General features: G+C 38.0%; 1 protein-coding gene across 1 annotated transcript in view; it reads right to left on the bottom strand.

The window, feature by feature from the left end:
- The window catches only part of Ccdc39 (coiled-coil domain containing 39), a 38,257-nt gene that overhangs the window by 1,635 nt on the left and 18,501 nt on the right, over positions 1-18,121 (bottom strand). Inside the window, exons 11-19 of the mRNA XM_032898521.1 lie at positions 17,882-18,046; positions 15,325-15,462; positions 13,691-13,899; positions 4,166-4,289; positions 1,845-2,004; positions 1,368-1,474; positions 577-717; positions 275-451; positions 127-200 (exon numbers count right to left, since the gene is read on the bottom strand). Of these exons, the coding sequence (XP_032754412.1) occupies positions 127-200; positions 275-451; positions 577-717; positions 1,368-1,474; positions 1,845-2,004; positions 4,166-4,289; positions 13,691-13,899; positions 15,325-15,462; positions 17,882-18,046 (1,295 nt within the window). The remainder of the gene's footprint in view (positions 1-126; positions 201-274; positions 452-576; positions 718-1,367; positions 1,475-1,844; positions 2,005-4,165; positions 4,290-13,690; positions 13,900-15,324; positions 15,463-17,881; positions 18,047-18,121) is intronic.

Below are 18,121 nucleotides of genomic sequence, written 5' to 3'. Positions count from 1 at the left end.
TTGGCAGCTGCAGGTGGCTTGCAGTACTGTTGTCTGTGTAGTGCGATTGCTGAAGGTGAGTGACGGGTGGGTAGGTAGCGTGCTGGCCAGTAGCAACTGTGAGCTTGAGGACCAGTTGCCCCTTACCTGACTGAGGAAAGTGAGGACTGGGAAGACGATCTCGAGCTTGGGCCTTTTGCTGTAGGTAGTTCTAACCCATTCTGAAAGAATATTTCAGCCATTAGTCCCATACACTTTAGAAGAAAGTTGATACACAGATTTACTATATTATTACCTGCTGAAAATATGTTTGAAAGAGGACATGAATTTCTGCATTTTCCATGGCATTAACTAGCATTTGGTCAATGTCCTTGTGAAACTGTATGATTTCACGGAGCTGAATGTCTTGTTCTTCTAGAGTTTCATCATTTGTTTGTCTCAAAATGCGGATTTCTCTTCTGAGTCTTCCACACTGTTAGTAAATAAGCCAAGTATTACATAAAACTACTTTCCATGACTTAAGAAAAGTGGGGTCTGAGTCCATTTGGTACTTGAAAGGTGTGAGTATTAGGGTCAGCTTTGAGAGGTCGTCAGCACCTGCTTAGTTACTCGCTGTATTTTCGGCTTCTGCTCTTCAGTCTCCTTACGAAGTTGAAATGAGAGGGTTTGCTTCTCTGATAATTTCTCTCTGGCATTATTTGCTAAGTGTTCTATAACTTCAAAAGTATTCTCCATGCTCTGTAGAAAATAGTGTCAACACACTCATGGTCAGAATTAAAAAATGACTCATTGCTTGCCATTTGCCAGCTGTTCGCTCAATTTGAATATTTGGTCTTCTTATTCATATACTATATTTACTGTATTAGTGGCTAAGGAATACAGAGGTCCTGTGAATTAGTTATGAATATCATTCTCCTGGGAACTTTTTATAACACTTGGAGAAATAGAAACAATTACTTGAAATTATCCATATTTTAAAGATTCATAATTTGTTATCAGTTTGTTCCCTTAGCTAGGCTCTACTTACCAAAGCACATTCTTCTACCTTTCAGTGGTTTGCTTTAGTGGCTACTTTCACTAGATTTTCTGTTTTAAACTTTGTTTTTAAAAACTGAATGTGATCTTTAAGGAATTCAGTGAGGTCACTAAAATAACTAGTGGATGTCGTTAATTGTCTAGCTGTGGTTCGTAACTAATAAAATTATTACCTCCCAGCCATAGAATATTAACTGATTTGCTTTACATTTTTCTTTGCTTGTTTTTCTGTAAATGAGGTTGTGTTTCTCATGGCCTACTTCTCTAAAGATGCTTTTTGTACAAGATTAAGTAGTAATAATGGTAGTTGACCTTTATTTAGGGTTTACTACTAAAAAGTGTGTAGAAATCACCTGGATATCTTCTTGAAGTTCTCTGATTTGTCTTTGTTTGCATCTGTATTTCTCATCTGCAGTTCTTTTTTGTTCTTCTAGTTGAATTTTTATTCCGTACTCATCACCTACAAGAGAATTTTAATTTCCAATGTAGTATGTGGAAAGCTACCTGAAAGTAATGACAAGTAAAGCTCTAACATGTTATATGTCTTAGAGCCTCATGAGAAACACAGTATAGACATGTAGGAGCCATTTCTTAGTATATAGCACCAGTGTATATTTCCCAGATTCAAAGCAAATTCCCCGAAGGGATATGCTGTAGTCCAACAGAACTAATAATGTAAATAACATTTCATAGTGATTAAAGAGGAAAGAGCATAATATTTCTTCAGGCCCAATCATAGCACACTTTTATTCTCCCAAGAATCAACGTTTCTCCTCTACATTTATTTAACTGTAGTCGTCATCATATTTGTTACAATGGCTGCTACGTACTTGACGGCGTCACTTTTTTGAAAGATTGCTTGTAATTGTTGTTGCAGCTGCTCAGAACTTGCAAGGTGTTCTGCAGAGCATAGATTTCTTTTTCAGCTTTGCTGATCTTAGCGTCCAAGCTGTCACCTTCCCTTTGAAGTTCTTCTTTTTCTTGAGCAGCCTAAATACAGAACAGAGCTAAATAATTTATCATAGGGCATACTGCCTAAAGCAGAGAATAACTAATTCACAGCAATCTCTGCTTACCGTAGGGCCTTCACATGCTTCCCAGGCATTTACTTCTTATACTCTTTTTTTTCATACACAAGACCAAACAAATTCTTAGGCTTTAAAATTACAGCACATATATAGGATACAAAACCATGGTGGAAGTGTAGCTAACATAAAACATACCAGGAGAAAGGTGTGTTGGGGGAGGGGGGGTTAGAGGCGAATTGAAGGGAGCTAAGCAGCTACCAGATCTCTGGAAGATAGATGGGGTGACTCAAACGATCTTGAAACTCTAAGAATGTTTGGGTCTGAGAGAGGTTTGAGAACCCAATTCTTACTTGATTCAGAAAAGGATAAGAAGTAACCAGAGTATATCAAGCAAGGAAAGCAGTGTGAGTCTGTTTTCTAATATATTTTATCACAATTTAAAAGAGAACCTTTGGGCTGGAGAGATGGCTCAGCAGTTAAGAACATTTGATGCTCCTCCAGAGAACCAAGTCTGGTTCCCAATTCCCACATCAGGTAGCTTACATCCACCCTTAACTCCAGTTCCAAGAGCTCTGACATCTCTGACCTTGGGCATTTGCACTCATGTGTAGACACACAGGTAAGGAAAAAATAATAATTTTGAAGATAATTGTACAAATGATGGTAGTACTTGTAATAAGTGTAGTACTAGAAAACATGAAGTCCTTTAAATTGCTTAAATATCAAAATTTCCTATACAATGAGCTTACCAAAGTAAAATTTTACTGTTTCAAAACAAGTTTCACATACTTTTGTAACAAATTATTTCTCTGTTACCTGTTATTGTGACAAAACACTTGACATAAAGAAGTAAACCTGCATTTTTATCCAATATCAGGCTTCTATCTCATCACTTGTTCCTGTTTCTGGGCTCTAAAAAGCCTTAGCTGCTAGCCAGGAAGCAAAGAAGGGACAAGATAAGTCTTCCCAAGGAATGCCTCCAATTTCCTCTAACTAGGCCCCAGCATCTCTCAGTAATACAATTAAATATCAGTGGATGAATTCACTGATGAGATTCATATCCTCAGGAGCCAGTTATTTCCCCCTAAAAAAATCTTATCAGCTGACAACTGAACCTTTAACACATTTATATAATAAACCCACAAAGAAATGATACATGAAATGTGATTACCCCTAATTTAAATGTATACATCTATGGAAATAGCAATAGCATAGAAATACATGTAATTTGTATGTCAAGTATAGCTAAAACAAAATAAAAATCAGATCTGCTGCTATTTCTATTGAATAAAATAGTGTGGGAGCAGACTGGGATGAGTGAAACAGATTGTGACAGTTATGTAACTTCAATGAATGTCACTCCTCAGTTCATTCTTAATTTGTTCATCTGTATAAATTTCTGACTTAATTGTAGGTGTGCCTTTAAGTTCTAAAATGATCGTTCCCTCTGTTGGTAAAAAAAAGATTACATATATAGTACATTTATATTTATAGTACAAATGTATATATACACATATGTATGCTTATAGTACATTTTATAAAGATATATTTAGTACATTTTATTTGGAGTTGGGAAAATTGGGATTTTGAAATAGTTACAACTTTTTAATATCTCACAGCTTTTTAAAATACCTTTATTGGGCAGTATCACTCAAATTTGGTCAGAATAAGGCTGTAGGCTTATAAAGACTTAAGTGTCTTGGGAATGAAATGTGAAGAATACTAGCTGTTATTCCAGTTTTACTTTTAAGCAGAATCACACACTAAAGCTGAACCATGGAAAACAAAGGCTATTGCAGGACCAACACCAGGAGCTACTGTGGCCATAAAAGAGGTGTGCTGAGGTCCTAACATCTAGTAAGGTGGTGTGACCACATTCAGAAGTCAGGTCTTTGCAGATGTCAAGATGATGTCACTGGTGGGCCTCAGTACATCTTTACAAAAAAAGGACACTACTGTTTGCCTCTTCTAACCATGGATAATTTCTGTTAAAATCTAGACTTAGTGACAGAGAAATAACCTGGTTTGGATATTTGAGATGTGAAGTGTGAATGTATATTTTAGTGTATATTGAATGAATAAATATGTCTCATACAATCAGATTTGTAGCAGGTAAATGTTACCTTTATTACATAATAGGACTGTGTTTTCTCCTCTTCTCCTTCAGGAGGCAGCATGACAACAGTAAGAATTTCATATCTGTTCTTAAGCTTATCAATTTTACTTAGCCGCTCATTAAATTCAGAACTAATGTGAAAAGAAATTAAAAATTAGTAGGTGTTTTTATTGAAGACCTTTGGACTCATATTATTATTGTACTCAAACAGATTAAAGTGCTCTCCTGTTTTAATGATCCTGTGTGTAGGTCTCAGAGTTTACCCTACTTGAACAAGCTAGCTTGTCATACATAGTTCCAGAGATTCTAACAGAAAACATGAGAGACTATTATAACAGAGATGAAGGATGTTACCATTCCTGACACAGGAGAAGATACAAGCTTCCTGTCTACATGGCTTGCTCCACGTCTCACGAGAGCAAGAAGGGGATTAGGTAGATACTTCACAAACAGTAGGTCTATGTTACAATTAAGAAACCCCAAATATTTTCAAGTGGTAAATAAGCGGATATACCTAACTTTTGCTTTAGAGGGAACTATGACCTCTGCCTTTCTATTCAAACAGTACAATGGGAGTTAGTACATCTCTTTACAAGACATTAAAATAAAATTCATAGAGGATTTACCAACATTTGGTGTCAGATTATTAAATGTTACTTTCTCCTTTTGTTCCTACAAACTTTTATGAGCTATTTTAAGGAGTTAAAATAGTGTTGGTAACATCTGCATGGAAGGATGGAAATTGACTTACTTCTTGCTAAAACCTTATGAAAATAAACCACTTGATCATGTCAGAAAGTCTTCAACCTACCATCTTCTAGAAAACAGTGTTAAAGGTCATTTAGAACCAAAAGTTAGCTTTTGAGAATTTTTTACTGTATTATTTTATCAGGACATATTCAGTTTTATGTGATAATTTACACGTTCATCAGCTAAAGGTGGAAGATTATGCAGAAGTTAATCTTTTCACCTTTCTAAACAAGAGAAGAATCCCGGTATGGTGGCAAACACCTTTAATCCTGGCTCTTAAGTAATGCACAATTCCTGAGGCCAGGGCCAGTCTAACCCTTAGGTATCAATACCCAGTCTCAAAAACAACAAAATATAATTTTTAAGAGGGAAAAAGTAAGAAAGACAGGAACAAGCTTTGGGAACAAGAAAAAAAATCATGAGTTCACGAAAAAGTGGAAGGCAGGGTTAATCAACAAAAAATAGATGTACTCATGGAACATAACTGCAGCAGCAAGAACTGCTTTCTGCTAAAAAGAAAATATAACTTTTAAAGACAATCAAACGGTGTGCATCTTTAATCCCAGCACTCAGGAGGCAAAAGGAGGTGGATCTCATGAGTTCAAGCCCAACCTGGTCTATTAAGTTCCAGGACACCCAGAGGTATGGAGAAACCCTGACATGAAAAACAAAAACTGAATCCAATAGAAATATATAATACATTTTTGAAACAATAAGTCAACTGAATCAATGGTTGAACGTTCCCTATTAAAAATAATAATAATAATCCCCCAGTGGTTCCATCAATGAGGTCTTTGAAAATTATATCTCTAAAGAAAAAGATTGCTCTTTTGCAAACTTAATCAGAATAGAGAAATCTAAGAAACACAGATCATTTTATGAAGACATACACAACAAAAGCCTGGTGGTAGCAAAGGGAACCAAGGGCCATTTGCATACAGGTTAAAAAAATGTAAGATACTATCAGACAAAATCCAAAGTATACAAACAATAAGTTGACTTACTCCAGGAATATAAGGTTGGATAACTTTGATAAACTGGCCAGTGTAATTGCGATAACACCATTGGAAATATATGATGTCAATATGTACAGAAAAAGCATATAAGAAAAGTTACTGTATGTTTCCAGTTTTAAAAAATTGAAGCAATTTTTCAGCAAAATAAAAACAGATGGGTGAGTTTGGTTTTTTTCTAACATGGTGAAGGGTTATCTCAAAACGGCTGAGGCATAGAGTTCAGCTTGTATATGTATAGCACACATGAAGCCCTTGTTTCAATCCCCAGTACCACAAAAAGTAAACAGTTAATTAGGTTGCAAAAGTCCTTGTATTTAATTAAAACATGAAGAAACCCTTCCTTTGAGATCAGGCCAAAGACAAAGGTATCTGTAATTACTGTTACTCAGTATTGAACTAGAGATTCAGTACAGGATAGTACAGATACAGCAAAGAAAAAAGCTTTATAGGGTGGAAGGAAGCAAAACGTATTTAAAAATTATACAAGTGGGGTACCCAGAAAATTAAAGTCTACATGCATACATGTTAAAAACTACTATTTCAGTGAGAATGTGCAATACTTATACTTAAAAATTAATTCCTAGCTCACTGCTCCCAAACCCCGTGGGAGAGAGAGGTCACCGCCCGGACAGGTGGACACTCCTGAGACTGCAGAGTGGAAGAGACCACCAACACTGCCAACCCCTGCCCACATCCCTGGCCCAAGAGGAAACTGTATACGGCCTCTGGGATCCAGTAGATAAGGGCACTGGAGCTGCAGGTCCCCTGCGCCCAAGACACCGCCAGAACCTGAAGGGACCGACTGGATCAACAGTTCTCTGCACCCAAATCCCGTGGGAGGGAGAGCTAAACTTTCAGAGAGGCAGACAGGCCTGGGAAGCCAGGAGAGACTACACTCTGCCCACATTTCTGACTCCAGAAGAAAACACCAAACGCCATCTGGGACCCTGGTGCACAGGGGCTCCCAGAAAGGGTGGTGCAGGTCCTCCTGGTTGCTGCCCTCGTGGGGAGCTCATAAGCAACACCCCACAAGCAAACTTGAACCTTGGGACCACAGGTAAGACCAACTTTTCTGCTCCAAGTGACCTGCCTGGTGAACTCAGGACACAGGCCCACAGGAACAGCTGAAGACCTGTAGATAGGAAAAACTACACACCCGAAAGCAGAACACTCTGTTCCCATAACTGGCTGAAAGAAAACAGGAAAACAGGTCTATAGCACTCCTGACACACAGGCATATAGGACAGTCTAGCCATTGTCAGAAATAGCAGAACAAAGTAACACCAGAGATAATCTGATGACGAGAGGCAAGTGCAGGAACCCAAGCAACAGAAACCAAGACTACATGGCATCATCGGAGCCCAATTCTCCCACCAAAGCAAACAAGGAATATCCAAACACACCAGAAAAGCAAGATCTAGTTTCAAAATCATATTTGATCATGATGCTGGAGGACTTCCAAGAAAGACATGAAGAACTCCCTTAGAGAAATGCAGGAAAACATAAATAAACAAGTAGAAGCTTATAGAGAGGAATCACAAAAATCCCTGAAAGAATTCCAGGAAAACACAATCAAACAGTTGAAGGAATTAAAAATGGAAATAGAAGCAATCAAGAAAGAACACAGGGAAACAACCCTGGATGTAGAAAACCAAAGGAAGAGACAAAGAGCCATAGATACAAGCATCACCAACAGAATACAAGAGATAGAAGAGAGAATCTCAGGAGCAGAAGATTCCATAGAAATCATCGACACAACTGTCAAACATAATGTAAAGCAGAAAAAGCTACTGGTCCAAAACATACAGGAAATCCAGGACTCAATGAGAAGATCAAACCTAAGGCTGATAGGTATAGAAGAGAGTGAAGACTCCCAGCTCAAAGGACCAGTAAATATCTTCAACAAAACCATAGAAGAAAACTTCCCTAATCTAAAGAAAGAGATGCCCATAAGCATACAAGAAGCCTACAGAACTCCAAATAGATTGGACCAGAAAAGAAACTCATCCCGTCACATAATAGTCAAAACACCAAATGCACAAAATAAAGAATATTAAAAGCAGTAAGGGAAAAAGGTCAGGTAACATATAAAGGCAGACCTATGAGAATCACACCAGACTTCTCGCCAGAGACTATGAAAGCCAGAAGATCCTGGACAGATGTCATACAGACCCTAAGAGAACACAAATGCCAGCCCAGGTTACTGTATCCTGCAAAAGTCTCAATTAACATAGATGGAAAAACCAAGATAGTCCATGACAAAACCAAATTTACACAATATCTTTCTACAAATCCAGCACTACAAAGGATAATATATGGTAAAGCACAATATAAGGAGGCAAGCTACACCCTAGAAAAAGCAAGAAACTAATCGTCTTGGCAACAAAACAGCGAAGAAAAGCACACAAACATAACCTCACATCCAAATATGAATATAACAGGAAGCAATAATCACTATTCCTTAATATCTCTCAACATCAATGGTCTCAACTCCCCAATAAAAAGACATAGATTAACAAACTGGATACTCAGTGAGGACCCTGCATTCTGCTGCCTACAGGAAACACACCTCAGAGACAGAGACAGACACTACCTCAGAGTGAAAGGCTGGAAAACAACTTTCCAAGCAAATGGTCTGAAGAAGCAAGCTGGAGTAGCCATTCTAATATAGAATAAAATCAATTTTCAACTAAAAGTCATCAAAAAAGATAAGGAAGGACACTACATATTCATCAAAGGAAAAATCCACGAAGATGAACTCTCAATCCTAAATATCTATGCCCCAAATACAAGGGCACCTACATACGTAAAAGAAACCTTACTAAAGCTCAAAACACACATTGCACCTCACACAATAATAGTAGGAGACTTCAACACCCCATTCTCATCCATGGACAGATCATGGAAACAGAAATTAAACAGAGACGTAGACAGACTAAGAGAAGTCATGAGCCAAATGGACTTAACGGATATTTATAGAACATTCTATCCTAAAGCAAAAGGATATACCTTCTTCTCAGCTCCTCATGGTACTTTCTCCAAAACTGACCATATAATTGGTCAAAAAATGGGCCTCAACAGGTACAGAAAGATAGAAATAATCCCATGCGTGCTATCAGACCACCACAGCCTAAAACTGGTCTTCAATAACAATAAGGGAAGAATGCCCACATATACGTGGAAATTGAACAATGCTCTACTCAATGATAACCTGGTCAAGGAAGAAATAAAGAAATTAAAAACTTTTTAGAATTTAATGAAAATGAAGGTACAACATACCCAAACTTATGGGACACAATGAAAGCTGTGCTAAGAGGAAAACTCATAGCGCTGAGTGCCTGCAGAAAGAAACAGGAAAGAGCATATGTCAGCAGCTTGACAGCACACCTAAAAGCTCTAGAACAAAAAGAAGCAAATACACCCAGGAGGAGTAGAAGGCAGGAAACAATCAAACTCAGAGCTGAAATCAACCAAGTAGAAACAAAAGGACCATAGAAAGAATCAACAGAACCAAAAGTTGGTTCTTTGAGAAAATCAACAAGATAGATAAACCCTTAGCCAGACTAACGAGAGGACACAGAGAGTGTGTCCAAATTAACAAAATCAGAAATGAAAGGGAGACATAACTACAGATTCTGAGGAAATTCAAAAAATCATCAGATCTTACTATAAAAGCCTGTATTCAACAAAACTTGAAAATCTACAGGAAATGGACAATTTCCTAGACAGATACCAGGTACCAAAGTTAAATCAGGAACAGATAAACCAGTTAAACAACCCCATAACTCCTAAGGAAATAGAAGCAGTCATTAAAGGTCTCCCAACCAAAAAGAGCCCAGGTCCAGACGGGTTTAGTGCAGAATTCTATCAGACCTTCATAGAAGACCTCATACCAATATTATCCAAACTATTCCACAAAATTGAAACAGATAGATCACTACCGAATTCCTTCTATGAAGCCACAATTAGTCTTATACCTAAACCACACAAAGACCCAACAAAGAAAGAGAACTTCAGACCAATTTCCCTTATGAATATCGACGCAAAAATACTCAACAAAATTCTGGCAAATCGAATCCAAGAGCTCATCAAAACAATCATCCACCATGATCAAGTAGGCTTCATCCAGGCATGCAGGGATGGTTTAATACACTGAAACCATCAACGTGATCCATTATATAAACAAACTGAAAGAACAAAACCACATGATCATTTCATTAGATGCTGAGAAAGCATTTGACAAAATTCAACACCCTTCATGATAAAAAGTCCTGGAAAGAATAGGAATTCAAGGCCCATACCTAAACATAGTAAAAGCCATACAGCAAACCAGTTGCTAACATTAAACTAAATGGAGAAAACTTGAAGCAATCCCACTAAAATCAGGGATTAAACAAGGCTTCTCACTCTCTCCCTACTTATTCAATATAGTACTTGAAGTTCTAGCCAGAGTAATCAGACAACAAAAGGAGGTCAAAGGGATACAGATCGGAAAAGAAGAAGTCAAAATATCACTATTTGCAGATGATATGATAGTATATTTAAGTGATCCCAAAAGTTCCACCAGAGAACTACTAAAGCTGATAAACAACTTCAGCAAAGTGGCTGGGTATAAATTAACTCAAATAAATCAGTAGCCTTCCTCTACACAAAAAGAGAAACAAGCCGAGAAAGAAATTAGGGAAACGACACCCTTCATAATAGACCCAAATAAAATAAAGTACCTCGGTGTGATTTTAACCAAGCAAGTAAAAGATCTGTACAATAAGAACTTCAAGACACTGAAGAAAGAAACTGAAGGAGACCTCAGAAGATGGAAAGATCTCCCATGCTCATGGATTGGCAGGATTAATATAGTAAAAATGGCCGTTTTACCAAAAGCGATCTACAGATTCAATGCAATCCCCATCAAAATACCAATCCAATTCTTCAAAGAGTTAGACAGAACAATTTGCAAATTCATCTGGAATAACAAAAAACCCAGGATAGCTAAAAATATCCTCAACAATAAAAGGACTTCAGGGGAATCACTATCCCTGAACTCAAGCAGTATTACAGAGCAATAGTGATAAAAACTGCATGGTATTGGTACAGAGACAGACAGATAGACCAATGGAATAGAATTGAAGACCCAGAAATGAACCCACACACCTATGGGCACTTGATTTTGACAAAGGAGCCAAAACCATCCAATGGAAAAAGATAGCATTTTCAGCAAATGGTGCTGGTTCAACTGAGGTCAACATGTAGAAGAATGCAGATCGATCCATGCTTATCACCCTGTACAAAAGCTTAAGTCCAAGTGGATCAAGGACCTCCACATCAAACCAGACACACTCAAACTAATAGAAGAAAAACTAGGGAAGCATTTGGAACACATGGGCACTGGAAAAAATTTCCTGAACAAAACACCAATGGCTTATGCTCTAAGATCAAGAATCGACAAATGGGATCTCATAAAACTGCAAAGCTTCTGTAAGGCAAAGACACTGTGGTTAGGACAAAACGGCAACCAACAGATTGGGAAAAGATCCTTACCAATCCTACAACAGATAGAGGCCTTATATCCAAAATATACAAAGAACTCAAGAAGTTAGACCGCAGGGAGACAAATAACCCTATTAAAAAATGGGGTTCAGAGCTAAATAAAGAATTCACAGCTGAGGAATGCCGAATGGCTGAGAAACACCTAAAGAAATGTTCAACATCTTTAGTCATAAGGGAAATGCAAATCAGAACAACCCTGAGATTTCACCTCACACCAGTGAGAATGGCTAAGATCAAAACCTCAGGTGACAGCAGATGCTGGCGAGGATGCGGAGAAAGAGGAACACTCCTCCATTGTTGGTGGGATTGCAGACTGGTACAACCATTCTGGAAATCAGTCTGGAGGTTCCTCAGAAAATTGGACATTGAACTGCCTGAGGATCCAGCTATACCTCTCTTGGGTATATACCCAAAAGATGCCCCAACATATAAAAAAGACACATGCTCCACTATGTTCATCGCAGCCTTATTTATAATAGCCAGAAGCTGGAAAGAACCCAGATGCCCTTCAACAGAGGAATGGATACAGAAAATGTGGTACATCTACACAATGGAATATTACTCAGCTATCAAAAAACAATGACTTTATGAAATTCATAGGCAAATGGTTGGAACTGGAAAATATCATCCTGAGTGAGCTAACCCAATCACAGAAAGACATACATGGTATGCACTCATTGATAAGTGGCTATTAGCCCAAATGCTTGAATTACCCTACATGCCTAGAACAAATGAAACTCAAGACAGATGATCAAAATGTGAATGCTTCACTCCTTCTTTAAAAGGGGAACAAGAATACCCTTGGCAGGGAAGAGAGAGGCAAAGATTAAAACAGAGACTGAAGGAACACCCATTCAGAGCCTGCCCCACATGTGGCCCATACATATACAGCCACCCAATTAGACAAGATGGATGATGCAAAGAAGTGCAGACTGACAGGAGCCGGATGTAGATCACTCCTGAGAGACACAGCCAGAATACAGCAAATACAGAGGCGAATGCCAGCAGCAAACCACTGAACTGAGAATAGGATCCCCGTTGAAGGAATCAGAGAAAGAACTGGAAGAGCTTGAAGGGGCTCGAGACCCCATATGTACAACAATGCCAAGCAACCAGAGCTTCCAGGGACTAAGCCACTACCTAAAGACTATGCATGGACTGACCCTGGACTCTGACCTCATAGGTAGCAATGAATATACTAGTAAGAGCACCAGTGGAAGGGGAAGCCCTGGGTCCTGCTAAGACTGAACCCCCAGTGAACTAGATTGTTGGGGGGAGGGCGGCAATGGGGGGAGGAGGGGGAGGGGAACACCCATAAAGAAGGGAAGGGGGAGGGATTAGGGGGATGTTTGCCCAGAAACCGGAAAGGGAATAACACTTTTCAATGTATATAAGAAATACTCAAGTTAATAAAAAAAAAAAAAAAAAGAATAAGAAATACTCAAGTTAATAAAAAAAAAAAGAAAAAATTAATTCCTACATGCCAGCAACCAATCAAAAGTGGCAATCTTTAAAAGTAATTAAAATGTGGCTGGGAATAATCTCAAAAGTGATACTAAAACATTCTACAATCAAGTTGCTTCAATAAGTGTATGTAACCTTTAGAGCTAGATAAAAGAATACCTTACTGGACAATTTTTTTAAGAGATCATATATAAAGTATCAACTCCAAGGACCAGGATTTGGCAAAGTACTTGTCTTCCAAACACAAGGACCCAAGTTTGACACCACAGTCCATATGAAAATGCCAGGTATAGCAGCAGAAACCTATAATCCTAGCACTGTGGAGATGGTGAAAGGAGGATCCTTGGGACTGACTGGCCAGCCAGACCAGCCTAAGTTGAGCTCTCCATTGTGAAAAGCCATCTCATGGAAAGACATTCCTGATGAAGATACCTAAGAGTGTTCTTACGCCTCCACTTGCATATACATGCACCTCATATCGATATAAATGAATACACATGCATTAAAAAATAAGTTGAACTCAATCACTGATGTTGTATAGGAATATGTCTCAAGGATACAGGATTAGTCAAACAGAAGCAATTAGACTTCTCTATCTTCTATATTACACTAATGGCAGAAGTTTTCAGATGAGTCAGAGAAAGATGGATATGAGGGTGGTATCAGGAAACAGCTTTCCTCACATCACTCCAACACTGTTTTGCAAAGTTCTTTAGCAGCAGGGTGGGGGGGACAAAAGAAAATGTGATAATTACCTCACAGTTTGTCGCTGCTGGTCAACATATCTGATCTGTGAGGTAAGCATGGCTTTGTGCACTTTAATTTCTTCAACTCTCTCTTCCATGGCTGTGCACAGCTGCTGTTTCCTTTTCTCCAGAGAAAGGATTTCCTCTGCTTTGCTATAAAGCAGTTCTCGAGCACGTTTAACTTGAAGCTTTAAAAGATTGTCCTCGATCATCAAATCCTACCAACATAACAAAATTTTCATGTATTAGAATAATTCTTTCTATACAAAAACCATGGTGTCTTTCTTTTCTGTTGCAACAAAAATCAAATTTGAAAACATTTTCCAATTAGACCACTACATGACATCTGCCAGGATAAAAGACAGAGTGGGGAGCTATGGCTGTTCCAAATCATCTTTAATAATTCAAATTTAAGTTCAGGCTTTACTGGTATATACAGTTACTCATACAATCAAAATGTACTGCATTTTTAGACTCCAAAATAGCTGTTACAAAATACTGTAGAAATACATCTGTGGTTTAAAGCCATCTTGTCATGTGTAGAGTATTGCATGGAAGTCATTAATCAATTGCCTTCCCAAGGAAACAAGATAGAAGAAACAGCCCGGAGTATAAAGTAAGCTGCTTTGCAGGCACAGCCAGGGAAACACTTCAGGTGGCAAGAGATGAGAGCCCCACATCGGCACATGCACAGAAAGATACTCCTGAAAAATAAGAAAACCTAATGCAACAGATAAAACCAACAGAACCAGTAGAAAGAGTAACCCCCTTGTCTGATTTTAGCACAAGCGTCTAAACATAAACAGCATAAACACCCTTGATTCTTAATATTAAATGTTTTCTGTAAGATTTTTTTAATTTTAAAGGCAAATTGGAAAAATATTGGCAACATTAAAATCACAAAGTAAATTTTAAAAACAAAAATATAAAAACCCCTTAATGGAAAAAAATGAACCAAAAATAGAAACTGGCTAGTCAAAAGAAAATTATGGAACATACTGTAATGTTTTAGATATAAATTTAGTTTTAAACTTTAAAGAAGTATTTCCAAGTAAAAAGTACAAACTAAAGCAATAGGATTCCATATTTGTTCATCAAGATGGAAACACGATCCAGCCCCAGTGATGGTAAGCTAAGTAGTGATATGCTGGCTGGCGGAAGAATAGTAATGGAGTCATCTAGAGAACAATTTGGCTTAAAAATAGTTTCAAGTCCCTAAAATACTCATGTTTAGCTTAATTACAAAAGGAATTACTCCTAACAACTGAGTAATTACACAATACACTGTGTACCACAGCATACACTATCAGAAGGTCAGAAATAACAGTGCCAGACCACAATATACTTAAATAGATTATGCTAAGCTCATAGACTGTCCCTGTAGGAAATGCTGGAGAATTAACTTTAAAGAATAGTTGGTGCTGTAGGAAATGTGCGATATATCAAACATTTAAAAATACAAGATAGAATACTTTTCTTTTTTAAAACTAGGAAATAATATGCCTGTTAACACTTAATCTTGAATATAGTGGTTATTGTGGCTGATTTTTCTCCTTAATTAAGTTCATGTTTTACATTTTCCTGTGATTTCCATTCCTCTGGAAGCATGTGGCTTATTAACTATGTATACAGATTCATCACACCTCTTTCACAGCTTTGGCTTTGTTCAGTTCCTTCTCGGATCTATCAACGAAAAGGTGCAGTTCACTTATTTTATTCATGAGAATCTCTTTCTCATCTTTGTTTTTACCATTTGACTTCTTAATGAAGTAGAGGTCATTCTGTAAAAAAAAAAAAAAGGAAGGATGGTACATATGCTTTAAATAATGAATAGCAGACAGCAGTAACTATGCCATACATTAGCAGTTCCAACCTCTCATATCATTTCAAATTATTCGAAACTTCACATACATTCAAACGGTATTCACGCAGAAACCTTGTAATTTCTATCATTAATGTTTTGGTGTTAACCTGAGAGCAACAATTCCAAAAAGTATTATGTATGGTTCCAATTCAGTCTGGTGTTCAAGGTGCTCAACACTCCGAAGGGGAAGGACCCTGGTAATAGCTCCTTACAGGGCACCAAGTGCCAGGTGATAAAAAAAAAAAAAAAAACACTGCAGGTCTCAAGAGGACTGTACTCTTGGCTAACAGTATGACTCTGGGCTCAGATGGCTTTAATTCCACATCAATTTCCTCATCTCTGAAATTATAACAGGAGCAGCTCCTGTTCCAGGATTATTGTGAAATAAGGGATGTTACCAGGACAACACTCACAGGCAATGTATTAACTGCAGAGGTGCATGTGATCATATCAGCCTGCTAGGAAAAAGAATGTTTGATACTAAATCCCACCAGACACATAGAGAGGTCTTACATGCCAGGTACTACTTTTTTTGGTTTTAAGAGCTGACATTCCTCTTCCTACCCTTGTGATTTAGTCCCCACTTGGTTCCTGAGTCAAAATGTCTAGTTGTTATTCTAAGATTAAAAATTCTAAGATATTTATATTCTTCACAACCATCACTTCAACCTGAAGTTGGTTCCCTTCTGGACAGCTGGAGAAGAGTGAGACCTCTCACACAAAGAAGCCCTCAGCCTGACCCCTCTTGACTCTTCTCTGATTTTCTCATTGTTTATATTTCTCTTAAGTATCAAGACTTAAGATTTCAGTCAAATCAAAATGAAGGGAAAGTTTTGGCATAAATGGTGATTTCATAAAATTACATTTTATAAACAGAACAAAAGAATTAAGTTAATGTTATTTATGGGGCAGCTAGGTGGCCCAAACGGGAGGTGCTTGTTATCTAAAGATGCAAGCCAGGAAGTTAAGTTCGATTGCCAGATCCTACATAAAAGTGGACAGAGAAATGACTGCAAGATTGTCCTCTGACCTCCACATACACACAGTGGCCCACATGCCCACACATATATATCATAAATAAAATAACAAAATAAAGTAGACAAAAGTGTTACCATTGTTTCAACCTGAAGTTGGTTTCCCTTCTGGACAGCTGGAGAAGAGTGAGGCTTCTCACACAAAGAAGCCCTCAGTCTGACGCCTCTGAGAACACATCTCCATGGTTTACCCAGCCTCAACTTGCAATTGACTTACATTTCTGTGAGTTTGTGTGTGAAACAACAGGTATGGGCATGTGCTTCATAATGGCAAGAACAGCTGGGGTGGTTAGGAACATAAAGACACAAGGGGCTCCCCACACAGTGCAACTCAAAACTTCACTCCTCATGATCTTTACAGTTGGGTTCTACTCTATGGTTAAACAGCACCGCGTGTGGAGATTGCCTAGCATGCGTTGTTACTGTTTTTCCCCCTTTCTTGTTAGTTAATGAGAAAACGCTCAGGAACATTAAAATAGTACCCAAGTAACATTGACATTCCAAAGCCTGTGCTATGTTCCAGAAAACCAAGGCACCATTTGAAAACTGTCATCGAAAACTATGTCATAAAGCTACAAACCATGAATTTAAACCAAAAGCTGTCTGGTTAAAGGTCTTGCTCTCAAGTAAATCAAGACAGTTCTATTTATGACCACTAGAGGTCACTCATTACCAGCCTTTCCAACAGTGCTGACGGCTGGCGGTTTCATCCCTATGCCCATATCCCCAACCTCTACCTCCAACCCTTCTTTCCTTTGTCCTTTCTCACAATTTAAACTTTATCCGATGTTTACCTTACAACAGACATAGTCAAATCCCTAAAAATGAAACCATTTCCCTTCAAACGACTGTGTAATTAAATGGGAACAGATTAGTCATTTTAAAAAAAGAGCTTCTTGAAAGCATTTCAAAGAACTAATTCAGTTACTTACTGTCACAAAAAGTGGTCTTTCCCAACATTCTAAACTATGCTGTCTAAGAATTCTTTGAAGTCAAGTGGATCAGAGTTTAAACCCTACCTCTCTGTGAACTCACTGTGCACCCTTGAATAAGTGTCAAGCCTATAATAAGTATAATCATCTTCTATACAAAGCATTTCTAACAGTTAAGCGAAACAAAGTGGCAAAGACATGTGATACAACAGTTATACAAACTAAATGCTTAAGTGAAGAGCATGACATTCTGAAATAGAAACGCAAGCATTCACTCTGTGTGTGGGTAGCTGGGAATCACTCTGACCATGGAAGGGAAGGTGTTGAACCCTCATCAGGATACAGAGACAGCATAAGAAAGGTGAGTTACATGGAGCTTCTTGATCTGTTCTTCCAAAAGGGAAAGTGTAGATTTTCTCTCTTCCATTGTCTTCCTAAGTTCAACGATTTTTACTTCAAGGGCTTGCTTTTCCTCTGAATTAATTTCTCCTTTTAATCGTGACATTCTGCGTTCTACTTGCTGGATGTAAAAATCCTGTTCATAGTTTTGTAAAGAGAAGTTAGTGAATATATTCAAACAAGAGCCTGTTTCAATGTAGAAGTAGCAGCA

Source organism: Rattus rattus, chromosome 3, assembly GCF_011064425.1.
Source record: "Rattus rattus isolate New Zealand chromosome 3, Rrattus_CSIRO_v1, whole genome shotgun sequence".
Lineage (NCBI taxonomy): Eukaryota > Metazoa > Chordata > Mammalia > Rodentia > Muridae > Rattus > Rattus rattus.
The sequence above is the reverse complement of the archived record's forward strand: the minus strand, read 5'-3'. Positions and strand labels throughout refer to the sequence as shown.